Below are 26,171 nucleotides of genomic sequence, written 5' to 3' on the forward strand. Positions count from 1 at the left end.
ACATAATCCCATTGTGGTCGAATTTCCGCATCAACCATATCTTAAAATAAAAAAGATGAAACAAAGGCATCGTGTATGCTGCTGATCAACATCATAGTATAAAACTATGAACTGGTATATGCACTGACTGCATGTAAAATCAACTCAACATTCCAATATTAAATGGTTTGCATCTTGTGTGAACAACAACACAGCAATGAAAGGATTATTGCCTCAAACAAATGGAATTGCGGGTTTTAGAGGATGAAAACCAGAGCCATCGTGGTCTTCAATGAAAAGGAAGCAATAGCGGATGTGCGGAGTGGGACTTTTCTATTTAGGTAATGGGGATAGAGGGTCATATGATCATAAATGAAATGGAAAACGTGCCATTTTTCTCAGAATGCTCTCACGGGAGCTTCAATGTCCCATTGTTTTAGCAGCTTTTAACAGTTTTTTTTTTTCTGAAGAGTAACTTTACAAACTCAAACTACCCAATATACTCTCTTAACCTCTCCGTATTAGTGTTTAGCTAGGGTAGGAGCTTACAGACGGATGCAGAGCATACGTGAATGTATATCTGTTGGTTCTACTGAGCAATGCCATCCAGTGGACCAACACCTGTCACAAATTAGTTTATAACACTAGTATGATACTTATTTTTGACTTTGTATACACATTGTATACACCATGGAGCGCTCGTGCAGCCAGACCAAGTATCAAGTTTGAGGTGAATTGCACAAGTGCTTTCAAATTGGTAATTACCGATCAAAATCTGAATATCATCAGTGAACTTGCTGGGTAATTAGCAAGTTCGGTGTTCGGATTACATAGAAAGCACCAAAGTAAAATGTGTGTCATTGAATAATGAAATCTTTCTGTACAGAAAAAGATGATGTGCAACCGTCTTTCTCGATAGAAATAAAACACTAGGAAGAAAATAAATCAGAAGAGTACAATGCAAAAATAGGTCAGATTTAATACTTAATTGTTAAATATTCTTTAAAGCGTAATGAGAAAAAAACAGTTGTCAAAACTCGGAAATCACAAGCCCATATACAACAAGTGTTACATAAAATAACCCCCCCCCCCCCCGAAAAAACGAAATTAGAACTTTGAATACCTATAAATGAATAAAAAATCATCTTTAAAAACGGTAACAAGATATTGTGACACATAATTTTTATTTATTTGTTCAAGCTCTCAGTAATCTTCTACCAATGGTTAAGCAAAAAAAAAAAAAAAAAAACATTGAATAATCTGGTGAGTTTTAAAATTACAAAATGCAATCGCAAACTCATTTCAAACAAGGCATGTCTGCAATAACCACATGTATTTAAAATTGCAAACGTGTGTTTTGATCGTTACTAGTACTAGTATCCGAGAATAATTTCAATCCTTGATTTGTGAGCGAATAATCTTGGTGTAAATCACGAAGAAATTTGATATTCATAACAAAGAATTGTTGTTTTGCTTTGTTTCTAACAGCACTACGTATACCTACAACAAATTGGAGCTGACCAGTCGGTGATACCAAGAAAGAAATAACATGATTCATTTCGAAGAAATAATAACCCAACGAAAGTTACATACATACGATCAGAAAATGTATTACACTGGTCATCATTCGTCGTTTCAGTTCCATGATATCCGTAGAAATATCTTTGACGAACTTGGGTGCTTGCAATTCTGTGCATAATTACTGGTAATTGTTGCTGTCAGACTAGCGCTGTTACAGAGAAATGCCTGTATTACTTACTTACAAAATCCAGACGTATGTGATGTAATCTACCGTACGGTTGTCGTCACCTCGTTTCCCGAGAAACCTAATAAGGCCTGCTGATAAATGTTGAATTTAAAGGGAGATTAAGCTTGCTGACAGCCAATCTATATTGTTTAATTGTTCGATAACGTGCACAGGTATATCAGAATTATATAAGGATTGAGTCACTTGTTCTATGAGCAATGCAAACGATGCGATTGTATGTATTCTTTATGGTGTACACTAAATCAAAAGCGCCCAGATTTGAAAAGCTTGCACTCTGTGTCAGCTAAAATGGGAGATTACGACACCTATGGTGTCTTGATTTGTTGAAGAGGGTGATTTAATAATTCATATTCATCGTTGCTGGCATTGGTATTTTTGTATTGTTGTGCATATCTAAGTCCATCCAACACGTCATAGCTTGTTTCATCGTCGTTTGAATTAGAGTTTGAAATGACTTTGTCTATGCGAACAATTTCGTATGGACCTTCACAAGACGGCGTCCGGATATCTTGTCGGAATATTGATTCTGTCATTGGTGTTTGAATCAATGAATAATCGGCTTCTGTATCACTGTTGTTTCTTCCTGATGGCGTGACTCTGTTTTCTCCCTTTTGGGTTGTCCATTACCGAGGCATAAACGGGAATTCCTTCGTTTCGCTGGGTGTCGTTAGACACTAAGTTATCGTCCTTTTCGTCAATAATAGTTGCGGGTATGGCTACAAACTGAGTTGACGTAGACGGCATTCTCTGGTCAATAACGGAGTTTGAAGTCGTGGTCGGAATTTCCCTTTCTCTATCAGAACAAGGGGGCTTCCTGCAAAACCAACAATAAGTCACTTCAAAAATTGTTCTTAAGTATTTCGAATATTGAGCCGTATAACATCGTGGTTTTACAAAATGGTCGTATTTTGGCACCAACATAAGTTTTCAAAATTATGTATCGTAACAAAAAATCATTTTATGACGTGATGCTGTTATGGTTCCCGAGTACAATTTTCATAAACATTACATGATAACGCGCCCATGTATCATTATGATTGTTCAATGTATTCTTTTTAAGATTTAAAACATCAACATTACATCTCTCTCTCTCTCTCTCTCTCTCTCTCTCTCTCTCTCTCTCTCTCTCTCTCTCTCTCTCTCTCTCTCCTCTCTCTCTCTCTCTCTCTCTCTCTCTCACACACACACTTACAAATATGGGTAACTGTGAAGCATGGCAACCCTTACCGTCCTTGTCTTCGGATATTTTGAACACTTTATATTGTCTGACTATACGAACCATCACCATTATTAGTACCAAAACAACAACAGTGACAACAACGACTATTACAATCCAGGTCGGCATTCTGTTCTTATTGGCAGCAGCATCATCTCCCATGGAACTCTTGGTAGTGTTGTTGGAATAAATTACATTTTCACCTGTGATAAATGTAGAAAATATATTGTTGAATATTCCTTAAATATATACCATTATCTTGCCATTCCGATAATAAAATGTGACATAAAGGTTCATAATACGAATGTTTATTGTGAACAAGCAATCAGTAATAAAACAGCAGAACGAAATGTATAGTTGCAGATTTCGAAAATATACAGTTTATTAAAGATAAAGGTAGTTGGATTTTGCTGTTCCATCCGTGTGTGCCTATTTTACCATGATGAAAAACGAAAGTAAAGTCTTAAAGTATTCAGCCAAACAAATGATGAGACAGCGGCTTTAATTATTATATGAAGAGACTTCCATGACATTAGTTTCGTAGCATTACAACTTCGCCGATGCTAACTCTCCGTACGTTTGCCTAGATCCTATACGTCGCTTACGGCCTCCGTGCCTCCGATCTCACTCCGTCTAGCCTCGAGGTCCACTTTTGCCGTAGCATAAAGACAGCTCGTTTTAAAGTGAATGGTCTCCACGAGAAACGATGATGTCACTGGTGGCATTCGAAAGTAAATCAGCCCAAATGTTCCTCTCATGATTAGCCAATAATTAAATGGCTGTTGCTCATAAACTATAGAGAGAACGTTCAGTTTATGAGCTAGTTTATTACCAACACCCATTTAATCATTGGCCAATCATGTGAATAACATTTGAGCAGAATGACTTTCAAAGGGACGCCAGTGACATAATCGTCTCTCTTGGAGACCATTCACTCTCAAATGAGCTGTTTTTTATGCTACGGCGCTAAAAGTGGACTTCGAAGCTAGACGGAGTGGTGTCGGAGGCATAGAGGCCGTAAGCGACGTGTAAGGTCTAGGCAAACTCGCCGTATGCAGATCCGATAATTTCGGTTCGTTAATATGCTAAGCCGGTCGGAAGGTGTGAATCACGTAAACATCGATAATACCAAAATCAAACTACTCGAACAGCATTTGCGTGCAAGGCAGTATGTGGAAGCAGCGACTATGTCCTCTGTGAAGTTTTATTGAAAATTAGCATAAGATAGAATGCATGGAGGTAGTCTTCCTTTTTAGCTCCATGATATTTGTTTCGACACAGTCCCTCCACGAGGGTATTTTCAAAGTCTGACTGCACTTGGCAATTGCTGTATTGACTGCTACTAAAATTCATATTTCACAAGTATACTCCTACTTTCGGCCCATACTCATAGCTGTAGCTGTATACTTTATACTTCACCTTACCGCATCTCACCTCACCTCACGAGAAAGACGGAAAATTGACATTATCAGCTAGCTGACTGGCTTCGCCGTATTCGACTTGACTGCATCGCATCCAGATGTAGCCTCGCTAATCACAATAACATAATAAAACTATTTGAATAAGATACGGATTTTCGTCGGAAGAAAATCTTCATGAAAATTTGTACCATTCTTGAGGTTGCTGATTCAGTCAACACAGGCGATGTTTGTGATTGTGTCCAACTGTCTTCAAACAATTCCAGGAAAACATATCAAACAGTAAAGAAGGAATTCAATTTTAAATACTTCAAGTGTAGGTATAAAGTTAAGCTTATTTCCGAATTAATAAAAGTACAAATTGGAAGACTCTGGGTGACGCCGGTCTTTTATGCTGATGATGATGAGGGGGCCCAGGGCCTCGAATGGATATAATGTTCAGCTTCCTTCATAGATAAAGATTTTTGATTGGGACTTTGATTTACTTGAATTTGTAGTGATTCGGACTCAGATTTTTCTGCACCTAAGTTTTATATTGTGTAAGACGAACGGTAACGACTGCGGTATAAACTGGTCATTATACAACAGTCACTCCATCATATTTTTGAATCCCACGGACGACAGTGGAACACGTTGTCAGCCTTGATGAAAGGTTAGATTAATGTATGCCCATACAATGCGATCAAAACATCGCGAAATTTGTTACAAAAACATTGATGGGCATTCAGGGATTCAAAAAGAACGGAAACCGAAAAGGAAGCTGAACGATTAATGATTGGACCATGTGATCAGAGCCTGGTAGTTCCAGAAAGTTATCATAAAAATATTGGTTGCATCCACTTTCTCGTACTCTCAAAGAAATTTGATGAGTTGAAATAGATAATGAGCCTTATAGTCGCTTTGGGTTCAGGGATACATTTTTAACAGCACGAGGCGTTTGCTGCATCTCTTGCCAAAACTCCACGCGTGTTGCAAATAATCCGCCATAGCGAAACTGAAGCTGAAGTCAAAACGTTCAAATACAGTGCCAATCGACCATGAATAGCAGACTAATGTTTAAACACCCGTGCTGACTCAATCAATAAATATAGCAACATATGTATATAATGATTGCAATTTAAAACGCAGACAAGAGACAGAAACGCCTCATAATCTTCTCAACACCTCACTTAATCCCGGGCCTTTTCGAGACGGTGTTTAAGCATTGGAAAGCAAAGGGTATGCAGCATCCGAACATCAAAAAATAAAATATTCAGGGGATGTTACTTCACTACATTGCAAGTTATTGATGCTATTCATATGGAAGTGTTTTAGCATTCACAGCAGAACAAGGTCGACCGACACCCTTTAGCAACAGCAGTGAAATTGCGCACCTGCAGACATCACCAAGATTAAAAGCTGGCTTTTACTAGTATTTTCCGATGAGCCCACAGGTGCATGTATAATGTGATTACGAGAAAACTTGTAAATAGTCTATTGAAATATGCCTTGTAAATTTTCTCCTGTACGTAGTACTGTTTGATCACTTGTGCACTCAGTCAAGAATAAAGTCGCAGTAAAAGACTGTGGTCAACCAATGGAGGTAAGGGTCAGCCATAGTCCGTATCGTGTTGAGGGATTGAGGGTGAGCACATCATCATGAAGGCGCGACTTTGCACAATTTTAAATATCGGATATTTACAATCTAGTATCGAAGTTTGACATATCGACGATTTCGGGACTAGTATCGATACTAGACGATACTAGAATGAACTGCCGTTGTCCCATGGGAAGCCGGATCTGTGAAATCTCCGATATTTACCCGATATTTATCGGCGATTTTGGTGACTCTAAAATCTTAAGTATTTATTTCAATACACTAGGCCACCGGCCTTTCGTTACATGTTACAGATCACAGAATGTAAGTGACTCTAATATCGATACTAGACGATACTAGAACTACTTGCCTTGTGTCTCAGCACGCCGGATCTGTGAAATCTTCGATATTTACCCGATATTTTCGGCAATTTCGGGACTCTAATATCGATACTAGACGATACTACAAAGACTTGCCCTGTGCCTCGGCACGCCGAATCTGTGAAATCTCCGATATTTACCCGATATTTTTCGGCGATTTGGGGACTCTAATATCGATACTAGACGATACTAGATTCCGTCGAATCGCGCGTAAATATCCGATATAGTCCGTGGGCTAGAGGGGGTCTACGTGCACCCCCCCCCCACAGGATAACAAACTTGTATTTTTCAGAACCCTTGGGATCCCTAGAATGCGAAATGGAATTTTAACAGAAAAAATATAGGGATTGAATAGTTGTTATGGTCATGTTTTGAAGGGTACCGCAAAATCACGATTTTTCAAGCCAAATGCATTTTCGTCAAATCTGTCTTCTTGTAAGTCATGTGCTGAGCTCATTTTTAACATAACCTCACTTGTTTGGTATCATTAGAAAGGGAATTTATTCCTCTTTAAGATGACATATTGCACTATGCAATATCTTCTACAGGTTTTGTCAAATATAACCAAAACTTACCCCTACCCCAAAATTTAACATTGCAAATTACAGTAAATCTCAAATTCTACCAATTTTTTAGCTAGGCATAATAAAAAATGCAATGTTTTGTCTGAAATCTGTTTTATTTGATACAGGGACATGTCAGAAATATGAAATAGACTTTTAACAGAAAAAATATTGGGAATCTACAGCTGTAACAGTCATATTTTTAAGGGTACCGCAAAATAACAGTGTTGCAGATTTGCATGCATTTTTGTTAAATTTGTCTTCTTATAAGTTATCTGCTGAGCTTGTTTTTGAATATAACCTGGTTTGTTAGGTATCATTAGAAAGATAATGTACTAGTCTTTAGAATGACATATTGTAACATGCAATATCTTCTATAGTTTTCATGATATATAACCAAAACTTACCCCATACCCCAAAGTTTACATTGAAAATTGCAGTCAAAGCTAAAACCAAATTCTACAATTTTTTTAACTTGACACAAACAAATCTGGCCGTTTTTGCTATTAAATCTATTTTATTTGGTACAGGGACATGTCAGAAATATCAAATAGACTTTTAACAGAAAAAATATTGGGAATCTACAGCTGTAACAGTCATATTTTGAAGGGTACCGCAAAATAACAGTGTTGCAGATTTGCATGCATTTTTGTTAAATTTGTCTTCTTATAAGTTATCTGCTGAGTTTGTCATTGAATATAACCTGGTTTGTTAGGTATCATTAGAAGGATGATACACTAATCTTGAGAATGACGTATTGTAACATGCAATATCTTGTATAGTTTTCATGATATATAACCAAAACTTACCCCATATCCAAAGTTTACATTGAAAATTTCAGTCATAGCTAAAACCAAATTCTACCATTTTTTTACGTAGACATATAAAATCTGCCCGTTTTTGCTATTAAATCTGTTTTATTTGGTACAGGAACATGTGAGAAATATGAAATAGACTTTTAACAGAAAGAATATTGGGATTCTATGGCTGTAACAGGCATATTCTGTGGAGTACTGCAAAATCACAGCAGTGCAGACTCATATGTGTTTTTGTTAACTTTGTCCCATTGTAGGTCATCTGCTGCGCTTATTTTATAACATAACCATGTTTATTTGGTACCATTGTAAAGCTTATTTACTACTTTTTAAAATGACATATTGTTATATGCCATATCTTATATAGTTTTCATGGAATATGACGAAAACTTACCCCATACGACAAAGTTTATATCGAAAATTACTTTCGTAGCTATCGTCAAATTCCACCAATTTTCTAGCTAGACATAACAATAAGCCAATGCTTTATATAAAATCTTTTATTTGGTACTGGGGAATGTCAAAAATATGAAATAGACTTTTAACAGAAAATATATTGGGACTCTACAGCTGTAACAGTCATATTTTGAAGGGTCTCGCAAAATCACAGTATTGAAAACTCGCTTGCTTTTTTGTTAAATCTGTCTTCTTATAAGTCATCTGCTGAGCTTGATTTTCGACATAACCTGGCTTGTTAGGTATCAATAGAAAGGTAATTAACTAGTCTTTAAAATGACATATTGTAATATGGAATGTTTTGTTTAGGTTTCATGAAATAGGATCAAAGCTTACCCCATACCCAAGGTTTACACAGCAAATTACTGCAAATCTGAAACTCTACCTTTTTTTACAATTTATTAACTTTACATACCAAAGGCAATGCTTGTATGCAATCTATGAAATCTGTGTTTTTGTTAAAAGAGTATGTTACAAATATGAAATTAACTTTTACAGGAACATAATATTATTTTGTAGCCTTTTGGATCATATTTGGAAGGGTACCCAGGTATCAGGGCAAATTTGCCGAAACACATACATTGCAATGTATGGGTTCCCCCTCCAAAAATGATCCAAGTGGCTACTAAATAGTATTATCTTCCCGTTAAAAGTTAATTTTATACTTGTGACATACTTTTGTGACAAATAAATCAGATTTTATAAGAATTGCCTTTTGTATTATGTGCAGCAAAAAATGGTAGAATTTAAGATGAGCCGTAATTTGCGATTTGAACTTTTTGGGTATGGGGTAAAGTTTGACCATATTCCAGGAAAACTATGAATGACATAGTATATTACAATATGTCATGATCTTAAAGAAGAATAAATTGCCCTACTAATGATACCTCACAAGCCAGATTGTGTCACAAAATAAGTTCAGCAGATGACTTACAAGAAGAAGAATTTAACAAAAAGGTGCCAGTTTGCGGTACTGCGATTTTGCATTTTCCCTTCAAAATATGGTTGTTACAACTATACAGTCCAAATATTTTTTCTGTTAAAAGTCTATTTCACATTTTTTACATGGCACAGTACCATATACAACAGATTTAATACGGAAACAGAGCTATTTTTATCATGTCTAGCTAAAAATTCACGGAAATAGATCACGTTATCTATGACAGTACTTTCAATATAAACCTTGGGGTATGGGGTACGTTTTGGTCATATTCCATAAAAACTATACAATATATTGCCTGTTACAATATTTCATTGTAAATACCAGTTAATTACCTTTACGATGATACTAAACAAACCCGGATATAATCAATAACAAGCTCATTAGATGACTTATAAGATGACAGATTTAACAAAAACGCATGCGAATCAGGAATACTTAGATTTTGCTTTACCCTTAAAAATACAGCTGTCACAGCTATAGAATCCCAATATTTTTTCTGTTAAAAGTTCATTTCATAATTCTGATATGGCCAAGTACAAAATAAAACAGATTTCATACAACAAATTGCCTAATTTTTTATGTCTGCGTAAAAAAATTGCTTGAATTTGACATTAACTATGACAGTAGTTTTCGATGTAAATTTTGGGGTATGGGGTAAGTTTTGGTCATATTTCATGAAAATCTGTACAAGATATTGCATGTTACAATATGTCATTTGAAAGACTAGTAAATAATCTTACTAATGATACCTAACAACTTACATTATATTCTATTAGAAGCTCAGCAGATGACTTACAAGTCGATAGATTCAACAAAAATGCACGCAAGTCAGGAATACTGAGATTTTGCTGTACCCTTCAAAATCTGACTGTTACAACTACAGAATTCCAATCTTTTTTCTGTTAAAAGTCTATTTGATACTTTTGATATGACCCATTACCGAATGAAATAGATTTCATACAAATAAATGCCTGATTTTGTATGTCTAGGTAAAGAAAATGGTAGAATTTGATTTTAGCTATGACTGCAATTTTCAATGTAATTTTGGGGTATGGGGTAAGTTTTGGTCATATTTCGTGAAAACTGTACAGGATATTGCATGTTACAATATGTCGTTCTTAAGATTAGTTAATTATCTTTCTAATGATACCTAACAAGCCAGGTTATATTCAAAAACAAGCTCAGCAGATAACTTATAAGAAGACAAATTTAACAAAAATGCATGCAAATCTGCAACACTGTTATTTTGCGGTACCCTTAAAAATATGACCGCTACAGAGTCCTAATATTTTTTCTGTTAAAAGTCTATTTCATATTTCTCACATGTCCCTGTACCAAATAAAACAGATTTAATAGCAAAAACGGCCAGAGTTTTTGTTTCTAGCTAAAAACATTGTAGAATTTGGTTTTAGCTATGACTGAAATTTTCAATGTAAACTTTGGGGTAAGGGGTAGGTTTTGGTTATATATCATGAAAACTATAGAAGATATTGCATGTTACAATATATCATTCTAAAGACTAGTACATTATCTTTCTAATGATACCTAACAAACCAGGTTATATTCAAAAACAAGCTCAGCAGATAACTTATAAGAAGACAAATTTAACAAAAATGCATGCAAATCTGCAACACTGTTATTTTGCGGTACCCTTCAAAATATGACTGTTACAGCTGTAGATTCCCAATATTTTTTCTGTTAAAAGTCTATTTGATATTTCTGACATGTCCCTGTACCAAATAAAATAGATTTAATAGCAAAAACGGCCAGAGTTTTTGTGTCAAGCTAAAAAGATTGTAGAATTTGGTTTTAGCTATGACTGAAATTTTCAATGTAAACTTTGGGGTAAGGGGTAAGTTTTGGTTATATATCATGAAAACTATAGAAGATATTGCATGTTACAATATGTCATTCTAAAGATTAGTAAATTATCTTTCTAATGATACCTAACAAACTAGGTTATATTCAAAAACAAGCTCAGCAGATAACTTATAGGAAGACAGTTTTAACAAAAATGCATGCAAATCTGCAACACTGTTATTTTGCGGTACCCTTAAAAATATGACTGTTACAGCTGTAGATTTCCAATATTTTTTCTGTTAAAAGTCTATTTAATATTTCTGACATGTCCCTGTATCAAATAAAACAGACTTCAGACAAAACATTGCATTGTTTATGATGCCTAGCTAAAAAATTGGTTAGAATTTGAGATTTACTGTAATTTGCAATGTTAAATTTTGGGGTAAGGGGTAAGTTTTGGTTATATTGACAAAACCTGTAGAAGATATTGCATAGTGCAATATTTCATCTTAAAGAGGAATAAATTCCCTTTCTAATGATACCAAACAAGTGAGGTTATGTTAAAAAATGAGCTCAACACATGACTTACAAGAAGACAGATTTGACGAAAATGCAATGGCTTGAAAAATCGTGATTTTGCGGTACCACTACGGCCCAAAAGTATGCCTCAGTGTACGGTATTCCGCGAAGCATTATTTCTATGGAACAGCGCTTTCAGCCGGTCGCTATTGACAACGGCGAACATTGTATCAATTTATTTTCAATAGATTATCGATCGGAAATCTGTTTGGGTGCCGCTCGTGCCGGGCGCTCGTGTGTTGAGGTCACGTCATAAACATTTCCACAATTACCCGTATATTGACTTATACACTTTAACATCAAGGTATCCGTTGGTTTCCTGTACTGAAAGTATATCGACGACACTTTTTTCAGTTTTGGTGATAGTTTTACGTACGTTTCAGCACATTTTGGCGCACTTCAGCGTAGTTTGGCGCCACTGTGAACGGGGAACTACACGCGAGTGAGTGAGACAACAATGTAACAATTTCGGACAAAAGAATATCGATCGATAACGTTCACTGCACGATTACAGTGGAGACTCTACGCCCGTTCGCCTCTGTTCTGTGTTATTTTTGCAGTTTACTGGAATTTTCATGGTTGATATTCGCCAAAATTTGGTGTAAATTACAACAACCTGACAGGTATTTGGTCTGTACAATTTAAGAGACGCTAACTGATTAAAATGCGTCAATATAAGACACTGATTCTGTATATGTAAACGCCATGAAATTGCCATTTTATTGAGGGCAGGAGCAAAAATTCAGCGATCAAAAAAAATAAAATGCAACTATAACATGTTTCGTCGAGAAATTCAAAAAACTAAAACGACAGGAATTTTGTATATAAATCAAACAAACACTGTGCCATTTTTCACTATCATTGGTTCAGAATTGAGAAATTTGAACGAGCGAGAGTTGTACGGCTGTTCAGTACATTAAACGCCATTGTTTTCTATGAGAAATCGAGCTGATTAGACACATCGTAAAAAGAAAAATACATCTGAAAAAAACCGTTGGTTTAACTTTTTCATTTCGCTGTTATTTTTTATAATATTTGGTATGACAGATATCATGAAGGGTAACTAAAACTCTATGGTTTTATTTTTTTGAGTTTCCCTCTTATTTATATGAAATGACGAGTTGAAGATCGTTTTGCTGTTGACTGTGTTTTTACGTAATTTTGCATATGGCTGTTATCGCTTACGTATTTTGGAATTCCTATGTGAAATTCTTCCCAAAATATTATAATTGTAAGGGCAGCATATACGGGAAATAGGACCTGTTACTCTTTCACTAATATTTAGCTGTGCAGCAAGGAAATACGGCGAAATTTTCAACATGACGCGGGAAGTGAAATTTACTCTGTGAACGCGCACTCCACGTATGTGTGGCAAAAATTCGGGACACTAATACCGTACAAAATGGGGCGCCTTTGGGCCGTAGTGTACCCTTCAAAACATGACCATAACAGCTATTCCATCCCTATATTTTTTTTGTTAAAATTCCATTTCGTATTCTAGGGATCCCAAGGGTTCTGAAAAATACAGTTTGTTATCCTGTGGGGGGGGGTGTGCACGTAGACCCCCTCTAGCCCACGGCCTAATATATATTGGAGATTTCACCACCTCAGAGTTCTGGCCAAACCCCCACTTCGAAGGACTGACTCTGGCATCGATACTAGACGATATTAGATTCTGTCAAATCGCAAGTAAATATCCGATATATATCGGAGATTTTACCGCCTCTTCCAAGGACTGTCTCTAGCTTGGATACTAGACGATACTAGATTCTGTCAAATTGCAAGTAAATATCCGATATATATCGGAGATATCACCACCTCAGAGTTGTGGCCAAACCCCACTTCGAAGGACTGACTCTAGCGTCGATACTAGACGATATTAGTTTCTGTCAAATCGCAAGTAAATATCCGATATATATCAGAGATTTCACCACCTCACAGTTCTGGTCAAACCAGACTTCCAAGGACTGTCTCTAGCTTGGATACTAGACGATACAAGATTCTGTCAAATCGCAAGTAAATATCCGATATATATCGGAGACTTCACCATCTCAGAGTTCTGGTCAAGTCCGACTTACAAGGACTGACTCTAGCGTCGATACTAGTGTAGACGATACTAGACTCTGTCAAATCGCAAGTAAATATCCTATATAAATCGGAGATTTCAGCACCTCAGAGTTCTGGCCAAACCCGACTTCCAAGGACTGACTCTTTCATCGATACTAGACGATACTAGATTCCGTCAAATCGCAAGTAAATATCCGATATATATCGGAGATTACACCACCTAACAGTTCTGGCCAAACCCGACTTCCAAGGACTGACTCAAGCATCGATACTAGACGATACTAGAGTCTGTCAAATTGCAAGTAAATATCCTATATATATCGGAGATTACACCACCTCACGGTTCTGGCCAAACCGCACTTCCAAGGAATGACTCTAGCATTGATACTAGACGATACTTGGTTCCGTCAAATCGCAAGTAAATATCTATATATATCGGAGATTTCACCAACTCACAGTTCTGGTCAAACCGGACCACAAAGGACTGATTTTTAGCATCGATACTAGACGATACTAGATTCAGTCACATCGCAAGTAAATATCCGATATGCATAGGAGATTTCACCACATAACAGTTCTGGCCAAACCCCACTTCCAAGGGCTGACTCTAGCTTCGATACTAGACGATACTAGATTCTGTCAAATTGCAAGTAAATATCCGATATATATCGGAGATTTCACCACCTCACAGTTCTGGCCAAGCCCGACTTCCAAGGATTGACTCTAGCATCGATACTAGACGATACTAGATTCTGTCAAATCGCAAGTAAATACCTGACATATATCTGAGATTCAACCACCTCAGAATTCTGGCGAAGCACAACTTCCAAGGACTGACATTAGCATTGATAGTATATGATACTAGATTACGTCAAATGGCAAGTAAATATCCAAAATATATCGGAGATTTCACCACCTCACGGTTCAATTAATTTCGATATTGTAGAGTCTAGTAGCCGTAAATATCGGATACCATAAAAAAGTGCAATGTTGCGGTGTCCCTCATATCATGGTCCGCATTGCCATAATGCTGGCCAGAAAATTCATCATCAATAATCCCCTCATTACCTAGTACTGTGAGCAAACTAACTTCATTTACATTTTGCTGCAAAGTACATACACGTGGCACTTTTTGCAACTGATTAATAGGCGTTAAATTAGCGACATATCTATAGACACTTTCAGATTTTTATTTTTTTCTCAGTTATAGAAGTCCCAAATCCCAATAAAGTATATATTTTCTGAACGTTTTGATATTGGGAAACCCGACCGTGCACACTACACGGTCATTGTTTGCATATAGCCACGTTACAACTGCGTTGCTGAACCTTGCTAAAGTCGGTTTTTCCTCCCTTTAGCGAACACGGTGCACAATTTCCGGTTGAAAGTTTTGCATTGTAAAGCCTTAGCAATACCCTTCAAATCCATGTCTGCGATTTTTTCTCCGAGTCCCTATTCAAATTATATGGCGCGACAATTAAAATTCCTTGAAAAGCACCTTAGTCTAACACATTTAATAGTGCATAACAAAAAAAAGGCATATAAAGGAAATCCCAGACACGGATTTTAAGGGTATTACCAAGGCTTGTCAATTTCAACCGGAAATCGTACAGAGTGTTTACTAAAAGGGAGGAAAAACCGACGCTTCAACGAAACGCTTGTCACGTGACTATTTCGCAAATAATGACTATGTACCGTGTACGATCGGATTTTCCACTATCAGGACACTCTGAAAGCATATAACTTTATTTGGGGTTGGGATTTGTATACGTGAGAAAAAAAAATCTGAAAGTGTCTATAAGGTACGAGTAGTATATATAACTTGTTTCTGTGACACTCATTTTGTTTCCCCCCCCCATTTTCCCCCCATGAGAACTCCCTCCATATAGCTAAAATGACACCTACCGGAACGTTTGTGCGTACGTGAGTTCATATACACCTGCCGGAATGGGGTCACCGAACTCAGTGGGGAATTCCCCTGACATGTCTATACACGCAGCCGTCACACACAGCTGTCTGACCTATTTATAAACACACAACATGTATAGACACGTTTCGAAGGTGTACGTGAGGGGAATTCCGTGGGAAATTCTATGTGACACAATCAAACTAGCCTATATAAAGGAGCTTTTACCCTGTGTTGACAGTCAGTCGACGGTAGCAGAACTGGAGTCCAGCTGATGTGAGTAAGTGACTTTTTTTTCCTACTGCATGACTGAGGTCTGAATTTCCGGTAGGTTTTTTCTGAACTAGGAAAAACTTTCTCACGCGATAGATAAAATTTTAGAAATTTCCTCTGAACTTAAAATATGTCGGAAGACCATTACTTCAAATAATATGAAACGTTTTAGATAAATGGTACTGATATCTAAAGTGTAAGTAGTTGAATCTTTTTTAACAAATGAAATGTTGCCGGAACTACTTTCTTCCCGAGTACGAGTAAAAATATCTAAATCTTTTTTATCTTTATCAATAGTTAGGAAAATAGTGCAAGGTGTTCTTGAGTCTGTTTTTATAGCAATATTTCCAACTAAATCATCAAACTCATCTCCTGTACCTAACTTTATACATTTGATAATAACTGTACCATGCTCAATTATTTTCATATTATCAGTCATCTGTTGACTGGCCGTCTGTAAATTTAATTCAGCTGTCCCCTCCCCACACTTTTTAGACCAAGTTTCTTTAAAGTTGTGTCCCAAAATAATCTTACTGGAACTACTCTAGCTGCATACAATAATTCTCACCAGCATTTATCCACCTTCGCAGTGTATTATCTGTCTTCATTATTGTATTAAGATGACTAATTTTAAGGTGAACCGGTATACCGAGTAGTGTAATGTATGGGTTATTAGGCTTAAGATAAAGGTGAAAATCGGACAATTTATATTTGTTAACATTACTATCAAAATAAATCACATTTGGAGTTCCCGGCAGTTCAGTAACACCTCCTGCAATTTCACTATCACTATATCTAAGATGTTACGCGGCACATTATAAGGCATGAATTTCTGACTAGCCTTATCTCATGTCAGAGCAAAAGGAGTAGGATAATTTGAAGCCTTTGTAGCGTCTATTATGGACTCATCAATGTCTTCCAGTTCGGAAAATTCTACAGCATGTTCGTGACTTTGCACCGCAGCAGAGGCTAACACGAAAGTTTCTCACGGTCTTTGTAACAAAGGACATAATCCTTATTATCATTACCTGCTATCTTAGTATTATTGTTAACTTTAACATCACTCAGATCTTCTAGCTCGAGATTTTGTACGTGAATTGTACCTAGACTGAAGTTACTTGGACCGACATAATTATACTATATACAGTGAAAAATAAATAATACCTTGTAATAACAAGGAAAAACAGGAGAAATATAAACATTATTACGTACAATATAAATATACAATCATGGCTTCAGCTATAGGAATGACAGTTCTCGGTGCTGTATTAAATGCAACAGCATTCACAGGAGAAAATGTTATTGGACAAAAGCTTTCCGGGAATGGTGAGGCTCTTATTGAAGAGAAAATTAGACATGATAAAGCATTAGAAAAATTTGAACATGATCGTGCCGTCTGGTCAGAAAAAAGATTACTCCAAGCTGATTGGGAAAGAGAAAATCAAGCAAAGGACGCGCATGCTGCAGCTGAGTTAAGAGATACAGATGCAGAAATCCTGGAAGAAGCAGCGGCACAAGCCAACTCTGCGTCAGCCCGTTCCGAAGGCGAAGCAGCGCAAGCAGTTCAATTCTCAGATTATTATCAGCCCAGTCCTGAGCAAAAGAAATATGAAATGATTTATATTGCTGGAGGATTGGTCATGGGATGGTTTACGTTCGGATAGGGTTACACCGGTAGGGCTGCGTTAGCTACAATAATTCAATACAAAAGCTAGTTGGCCAGTTATTGAAATTGACCATGTTTCCATCCTGATCTGTTATCCAAATACGCATTGAACTCATATAGTCTGAACCCTTTCTCAATGGCATGGACATTGAGCCCCGTTTTTTAAGTCAAAGGTGACCTTTTCACTTATTTCTTTTATCCTGGACAGTAAGTATTTGTAAACAGTCAGTTACTTTCCCCTGTATGTATTCGCCAGAGCCAAATGAAACATAATTTCCAGTAACATCAACGACATCCGAATGAACTATGTATTCAGTGACTGTTAAGAAATCTGCTTGACCTGGACTCATAGTACTTTTTATAACGGGGTTGTCCTCAGGTTTATCTGAAAAACCGACGAGGTTAGCGAAGTTACCTGTAGCATTACAAAAAACTTTAATATCATTAGCCAAAGTTAGAAGAACGCGGTTTGTCGGCAGATATTTTTCAAAATTAATTTTTTGCTTCAACCCGATTGCTTTGTTTAACGTATCGATATTGTAGTTACCTGGACGTATTGATTTAGTCTTCTTCGGTTGGTCACCTTCTTGGTATTTTAGTACATTATTCGTCCCCGTTATGTTATGCCATGAATTATATAGTCCACACTCTAGCAGTCTTATTTGAGTAAACTGTGATATGTCAATGCAAGGGTTAAAATTAACAGTAACCGGTTCGCCTGTTTTGCTTACAATCCAAATGATCATACTTACTGTATGTATATATTACTAAGGGACTGGTCAGTTTCTTCAGCCTGGGGGGGGCGGTGGATTCATGGGGGGGTCACCCTGTTTTTGACTTTGGTGATAGGGGGGGGGGGTCACCATGTTTTTGAAATGCCCAATAGGGGGGTCAGTGTGTTTTTGAATTTGACACAGGCTCATCATTGCCTAAAATGCTAGTGTCAGCCACAAAATTCATCATTCAGTTGTATTTTTTCGCGCCGTTCGGGCGCGTAACTTTAATAATCAGTCATATTTTCAGCACGCCCAACTTTAACATATCAAGCATACATACATCAGAGATATCTGTATGTTCAATATTTTTCAGCGTGCTCTTCAAGCTCATTACTTTAATATATCATACATCTTTCAGCATGCCCTTCAGGTGCATGACTTTAATATACAAGGCATATATATCAGAGATATCAGGATGTTTCATATTTTTTGGCGCGCCCTTCGGGCGCCATACTTTCAGAGATATCTTGATGTTTGCTAAGTGAAAGTGTACCATTATGAAATCTGCATTTCATATGAAAAGGATGACAAATTCCTGATACTTTTCTGTTCTCTCTGTGAGAATTCAGTATGAGAAAGCAACATGCACAAATATTTCACAATATATATTTGATACAGTGACTTATTTTAGAGATAGAAAAATGACAAGATATCTTTCCTTCTCATTGATGCAATTATTTTCCTTTGTTTCATAGGTTTTCTGTAGAAAGACGCTTTTTTATGAACAAAATAACAGTTAAAAAAGGCAGTTTTTGTCATTATTAGCTGTGCTTTTATGGTTTCAATGTCACACAAGAAAAGGTCCTCTCAGACACTGTACACATCAGATTTGGCTAAAAAAGCTCTCTATGGCTCCTCAGTAGATTTAATTGGATGGTTGGCAAGTCTTAACACCCATCAAAGTTTTTGATTCACTGCTTTTTCCTCTTTGATAATAATGATTGACATCCATTTCTGTACAACAGTTCAGGACATCTGGTTAAGCAGAGAAAGTGTGAAATACATTCACAGCTCATTCAAAATACAGCTCATTCAAAATGTACTCTATTTAAACTTTAAGATTGACACTTTGAAATTCCTATCTTACAACTGACATGTCAACAATTTCACTAAAACATAGAATGACTATTTAAAATATAAATATATGTAAAATGTAATATATATATATATATATATATATATATATATATATATATATATATATATATATATATATATATATATATATATATATAATTTATGTCCATCTTTTGTTTTACCTTTGTCGCGCCCGGGGGGGGGGGGGTCACCCTGTTTTAGAAATTTGGAATAGGGGGGGTCACCCTGTTTTCAAAATTTGGAATAGGGGGGGTCAGCCACTTTTTGACGTCGGCAAAAAATAATCCACCGCCCCCCCCAGGCCGAAGAAACTGACCAGTCCCTAAGGCCATTGCCTAAGTCATGTGTCGATCAGAAAGTGTTACTGTCCTACGTTGATACATGCAAACATGTCATTTTTCTATCTTTCCGGAGGGGACACTGTGTATGTCGAGCACGCCCCCAATATAGTCCTAATGCAGTCAATGAAACTCCTATAATTCCTAAAACAAGATAACATTTATTATACCAGCTATCACACTGTTGTGGCGCGTTCCGGAGGGGCTAGGTAAGCTGTCACAGTCTACCTCAGTCATTGCTATTGATTGACGCTTCTTCTCCTTGTTTTGCCTGTTCCATTCTGCTAGTCGCTTCCCTGCAGCCACTCTCCCTGGATGTTTTGTCGGTAATGTAATTTTCTCTATATTGCGCTCCGTTCCGTAGGGTTCCGAATGGTAGTCGTCGGAGGTGTCGGAGTCGGCGGAGCCCCTTCGGAACGCGTTTCCGTTTGCTGAGTCGGTGTTGGAACCGTTTGGGGTGCTTGCGAAGTTGAATCCATTTATTTCGGGTATTATATTTAACCCGATTTTTTTTAAAATCTACATGTTTACCCGTAATTAAACCGGTGGAAACTAGAGCAAGTATGGGCCCCCACATGCAGGCTATCCGTCCTGGTGATCGTTTTATTTCACTGTTTAGAATAAAATCCTTTTTAAGATCAGTGGCATAGTTTGTTCGATCATCGATTGGAACTACCTGACTTATTGCGCGGGCTCCTAGATCTATGAAACTTTGAGTGATGGTATCACTTATAAGAGAACTGTATTTTGCTTCGTACATATTGAAGGCTTTAATTACAGTCTCATATTTCCACGTTTCTACGTCCACAACTGAAATCTCCTTGCCAAAAATATCTTACTTTGACCACTTGCGATGACACAGAGTATTTTTCACGTTTCGTCTCTGTAATGGATTGATCGTCCGACGCTGCGGTTGGTAGTGGCGCTGTCGTATTTGCTGCTGCCGATGACTTTATTAAATTCTCCATTGTTTGCAGTATGTTATCTATTCTTAGTAAAAAATAACTCTTAGTAAAAAAATAAATACACGTTTAAACCTGAATCTGAAATATAGTATTAACATAGTCTGGAATGTCAGTACCCCTAACAGAACTGTACCGATAGGCATTCCGATTCCAAAGTATGGAAAATTCTCCTCCATTAAATCTATCCATATATAGAAACACGAATAATGAGTACAGACGCATCCCCAGTTGCTTTTCAATTGAATAAGTCGAGCATGCCAACAGTAGAGCATGCCGATATTCCTTCCAAACCAAACGGGGGAGTAAAACCTATTCTCATTGACTTAGAAATATATGTAACGACAGATAAATTTACTTTTCATCTGTGGGATGTGTTCAAAGATAACGTAATCACTCATCGAACAGCTAAAGAAAGTAATATATGGCTGGGCGGCCCACACATGAAATACTGGGACCAGCAATTAAATTTCGCCGTATGGTGCAGCACTACTGGTTGTGGTATATCATTCGCCCATCTCTTCGATAAGAAATATCCGCCACAAATACGATCATTCTGCCGTTTTCATGTATACTTTACAATACGTCGGATACTTCATGAAATGGACATTGCACTTCCAGACGATACGATCTTCAAAGCCGGTGACAATCCATAAAATCTCGTCCAAAATGAACTTCTATGTACAGAATTTGGAAATATAAGCCCACGAAGTCCGACTTTGGATATCACAAAGGCCAAAACTCAGGTCTTGGTTATGGTCATGAATATTACACTAATCGTGGCCCCATTCGACAGCCAAAAGCAATATACAATGGTCATGACTTTTTCCTCTCCGCCGACGGAGGCGTTTTCTATACACATACCATTTTTGGAAAGAAAAACATGTACTGCCCGACAAAGACCGACCACATTATTATTTCTTCCGAAATGATAGATCGGAGGGGCAATTTAATAGTTTCATTCCTCTGAAGGGAGACTCCGGCCTAACAAAGGCCGGTCTCGCCCGCCTCAATGAAAGCCTTGAAGCTTTGCATACTTGGCACACAAGCTAATATTCGCAGTACCATTGTGGGCGATACTGGCAGTGCAGAGCAAGTCCGAAAAGAATTCGGCGTTCTCCTCGAAGATGAAATTCGTAATACTGATAAGGTAATCAGTTATAGGCGATATCAAGACACAATAATGAATACTGGTGTCAAACTTGATATGGCAGTTTCGCCCAATTTACTTCTCTTACCGTCTAAAATGGTCATTCTTTCGGGCCCGGCAATCACAGGTTATAATAATGAATTGCAATATGCAACAGAATCTATGGTCTTCGGGGTAAATGGAGATATAAACACAGAAATTAAAGAAAGTGCTAAACATGAGATGGAAGGGGAAGAGGATGCTGTGAAATGGCAGGATGCTGTGCATCCTGGAGGGCCACCTAATACGGCAGACGCTGTTGACACAAGTCAGATTCCCTTATCGCCCCTTCGGAACAAGGCAGCAGCCGTGCCACTCGCCGCCGGCGCGGATCCTATTCACGAATACGGCAAAATTGGTTTGTTATCTTTAGCCATATTCATTACTATTGTAGGTGGAATATTCTGAAAGATAAGCAGTTCATTTATGTACAGTATATAGATCAGATGTACGCGACCCCGCCATTCAACATGATTGTAACTGGACCGACAAATTCTGGCGAAACAGAATATGTGATGGATCTCCTCACCGGTCCGTACTTAAGGAAATTTGAATATATAGTTTTCATTTGTCCGACATTCATGAACAATAAAACGTATAATAAAAGATTCATTTTCACCGATGATAATGTGTTTGTGTTTCCAGTCGGACTCGATGCTGTGGATGATACACTAGCCTTCGTACATAAAGAATGGGCTGGCACGAACACTTTAATAATCCTCGACGACTGCGCCTCGTCCAAAGATATGAAGAAGCGCAGTGACTTTTTAGTCAAACTTGGTTTCAGCGCAAGACACGACGGATTATCTGTCTGGGTTCTGACTCAACAATATACTAGTATTAGTAAACCATTTAGGGAAAATATACAGATGTTAGTACTATTTTACACACCCAGCAAGACAGATAACAAGACTATTATAAAAGAATATGGAATGGAGGTGTCAGAACGGGAGGTGGGTTCCCTAATCAGGCAATTGAAAAATACACCATTCAGTAAACTAGTATTTCATTTACGGCATCCGTACGACATTCAATTTTTCGTATAATATAGCTAATCATGGCTTCGACCGAACGTTTCACCGAAGGTACTCTTAGAGAATTATATTACAACCCAAAAACTGGGTTTGGAGGTGTACAAAAATTATATGACGCAGCACGTGCCAGCGGACTAAACGTTACTAAGAAAGAGGTGCAGGAGTGGTTAAAAACTCAGCTAACTTATAATCTACATAAACCGGTACCTCGTACTCGTGCTACGGGCGGGAGGCGCGTTTTCGTAACATCGATAGACGAGTTTTGGCAGCTGATCTCGTGGAATTCCCTTCACCATTCGCAAAAGAGAATAAAAACATTCGATACATGCTAACAGTAATCGATGTGCTAAGCAAATATGCATGGGCCAGGCCGATACAGTCAAAAACGGCTGATGATACGTTACAGGCACTACAAGACATAATTAAGAAATCCGGGAGGCAACCCGACAAACTTCAGACAGATGAGGGGCGGGAATTTACGAACCAAAAAATGCAGAAATGGCTCCAGGAGGCGGGATATCACTGGTTTCACACCTACAGTGACAAAAAAGCTAGCGTCGTTGAACGTTTTAATCGTACTCTTAAAACGATGATGTGGAAATACTTCACATACAGACAGACACGTTCCTGGCTCCCCATTTTACCACAACTTCTCGAGAATTCCGTGTGTAATAAAGGGAAAGTGGCTTCACATCTCAGCCATCTCGTTTTGTATGTGCTGTAAATTCCGGATGATGCAATATTAGTCACATTAGATGTGGTGTCTATGTACACCAACACACAACACGATGAAGCCACTCAACTTATAGGCGAAGCATTAGACGCAGAACGATCCCAAAACAGCAACCAGGGAACAACAATGAAAATGCCACCAACAGAATATATGTTAGCCATGCTAACACTTATTCTCAAAAACAACACATTCGAATTCGATAACGAATTCTATAAACAGACCCTGGGTGTATCAATGGATTCTCCGTCTTCACCGAATGTCGCTGATATCACATTTCATCAAACAGAAATGAAAATAATATGTGAATACAAATCGAAAATATTACTCTGGCTTAGATTCAGAGACGATGTTTTCATGATCTTTATAGGAACAGAACACGAACTGAACGAATTCACATCAGCATCGACAAAATGCACCCTACTTTCAAATTTCGTTTGAAAGCTCGACACATGAGATAACATACCTCGATCTTGTGGTAAACAAAGGTCAATGACATAACAGTGAGAAAATACTGGACATAAGAACGCACACGAAAACCACAGATACGTTTCAATTCCTACATAGAACATCATGCCATCCAAAATCTACCTTTAAAGGCCTGATCAAAGGCGAAACACTAAGGTACATCAGAACTTGCAACAATGAGAATGATTTTAGTGCTAAAGTCAAGTCATTCAATGCAAGATTAGTTGAACGTGGCTACAAACAGGATGAAATCTCTAGAATTACATCACAAACAAAGTTCGCCACCAGAATTACGCAATTACAACACCAGCGAACAAAACACGAAAAATACACTTGTGTTCACAACAAGATATAGCCCATACATAAAGACACAAGCTATCAAACTAGCTCTGTGTGAAAACTGGGATCACATAGAAAAGGACGAAACATTAAGGAATTTATTTCCTAAACAACCGATCATCGCTTACAAAAGAAATACGAACATCAGCGACACACTGATTAAGGCTAAAGTCCATTGCACCAGAAACAAGCCAATGAACGAACGAACACATTACGATCCAAACATAAGCATTCTGGCTTCACTGCTAGAAGCACAGGAGATCAACAATATCGACATGACATAAAACAAAAAAGATATGCACATATCTTAGGCGACTGAGGAAGAGACCGCTCTGGTTTCGAAACGTTGGGATAAAAAAAGAGTCACCGCTGTCAAGGACACATCTGACTACGCCCACGTCTCACCATGGCTTATTTTAAAATTAACGACTCGCTTGTTAATTTCCACACTAACAGCCTAAACACAACTCAGACACTAAACACACCAAAGCACATACAAAACGAGATGGCTGATGTGTGAAGCCACTTTCCCTTTATTACACGGCGGCCGCGAGCACCACCCCTGAATTCAAGCTGGGAGAACGGGTCGAATTACAAAATACAAGACCACTTTCAGGAAAGGATATTTACCAAATTGGACAGAGGAGATTTTCATAGTTTCAAAAGTGGTGTACGCAGCTGGACTGGGTACTCCGCCAGTTTACAAAATAAAAGATCTGAATGGAGAGGAAATACTTGGCACTTTCTATTCTGATGAACTTCAGAGCGCTGCTGGCGCCGACGAGCTGTACAGAGTAGAACGAATTTTGAAGACGAAAAAAATTAGAGGAAAGAAATATTATCTGATAAAATGGCGTGGCTATCCAGAACGTTTCAATAGTTGGGAGCCAGAGGAAAATGTTTTTAGAACTTCGTAAGTAGCCTTCGGAATCCCTATCGGAACTGTAACCGTAGGGGTTCCGTTGGGCTCTGTAGTTCCTGTGCTGGTACTAACGCAAGTAATTACAAAAGTAATTACGAAAGTTATTCAATAAGAACCATGGAGCAAGCCTTAATTTCTTGAAAGCCAAAAGTGTCAGTTTACGCCTTCGGAACGCACGCCGCTTCCAACCACCTGGCCAAGTATTTATCATGTATTGTCGTAAGTAATGTTCACTTATTGCATCTTTTTTGGCTGTATGTGGATGAGGTGGTACAGGGGAGTGGGAGGATCCGGAGCCGTAAACGTAGGGTTCCGAAGGGGCAATGAGCCATAGACAAGTAACTTCAAAGTCTTGTCCCCTTTTGGAACCATTCTTGTCCCCTTTCGGAACCATTCCGTTGGGGTAACCGTATGTTCCTTCGGCATCATGTCAAGTGCCTGTAAGTCAAAAGAAGCATTATAAGCGTGCACAGATTCACAAGCTTTAGAAGTTTGTGTAGGTTCTTGAGTGAGACTCGAGGTTGTTCTAGTTGTTCTTGATTAGGTGGATAGTAAGTTTTTCAAGTTCCTCCTTGCCGAAACCGTCTATTAAAAATCCCTGGCTGCTGCCGCTATCATGTGAGCCGCGTGCCGAAGGGCCGCCCATTGCAATTCCAAAGTCAAAAGCTCGTGGAGATTCTACTGGTCCGACTGTCTCGGTATCAATTGTTGGATTAAGTATATTCTTGAGAACTTCAGGCGTAAGAGGTTGACTAATTATCAAACATGGAAGTCTGTAGTCATTGCAAATTTCTAAGAAAGTCTGTTTGAACTTGTTATGAATCTCTTCTAGTTCTTTTAAGGTGGCTATTTCATATTGTCTGGCTCGAGTCAGAATAATCAAAAGGCATATCTTTGAATATGATAATGA

At 37.8% G+C, this 26,171-nt stretch overlaps 1 protein-coding gene across 1 annotated transcript in view; it reads right to left on the reverse strand.

Moving 5' to 3' along the window:
* Nucleotides 1-1,039: 1,039 nt before the first annotated feature.
* LOC139124868 (multiple epidermal growth factor-like domains protein 11) overlaps nt 1,040-26,171 on the reverse strand; it is a 42,350-nt gene continuing 17,218 nt past the window's right edge. The window contains exons 3-4 of the mRNA XM_070690966.1: nt 2,975-3,166; nt 1,040-2,561 (exon numbers count right to left, since the gene is read on the reverse strand). Coding sequence (XP_070547067.1) covers nt 2,464-2,561; nt 2,975-3,166 — 290 coding nt within the window. The 3' untranslated portion in view covers nt 1,040-2,463. The remainder of the gene's footprint in view (nt 2,562-2,974; nt 3,167-26,171) is intronic.

Source organism: Ptychodera flava (genome assembly GCF_041260155.1).
Source record: "Ptychodera flava strain L36383 chromosome 23 unlocalized genomic scaffold, AS_Pfla_20210202 Scaffold_24__1_contigs__length_23054250_pilon, whole genome shotgun sequence".
In the NCBI taxonomy this organism is placed as follows: domain Eukaryota; kingdom Metazoa; phylum Hemichordata; class Enteropneusta; family Ptychoderidae; genus Ptychodera; species Ptychodera flava.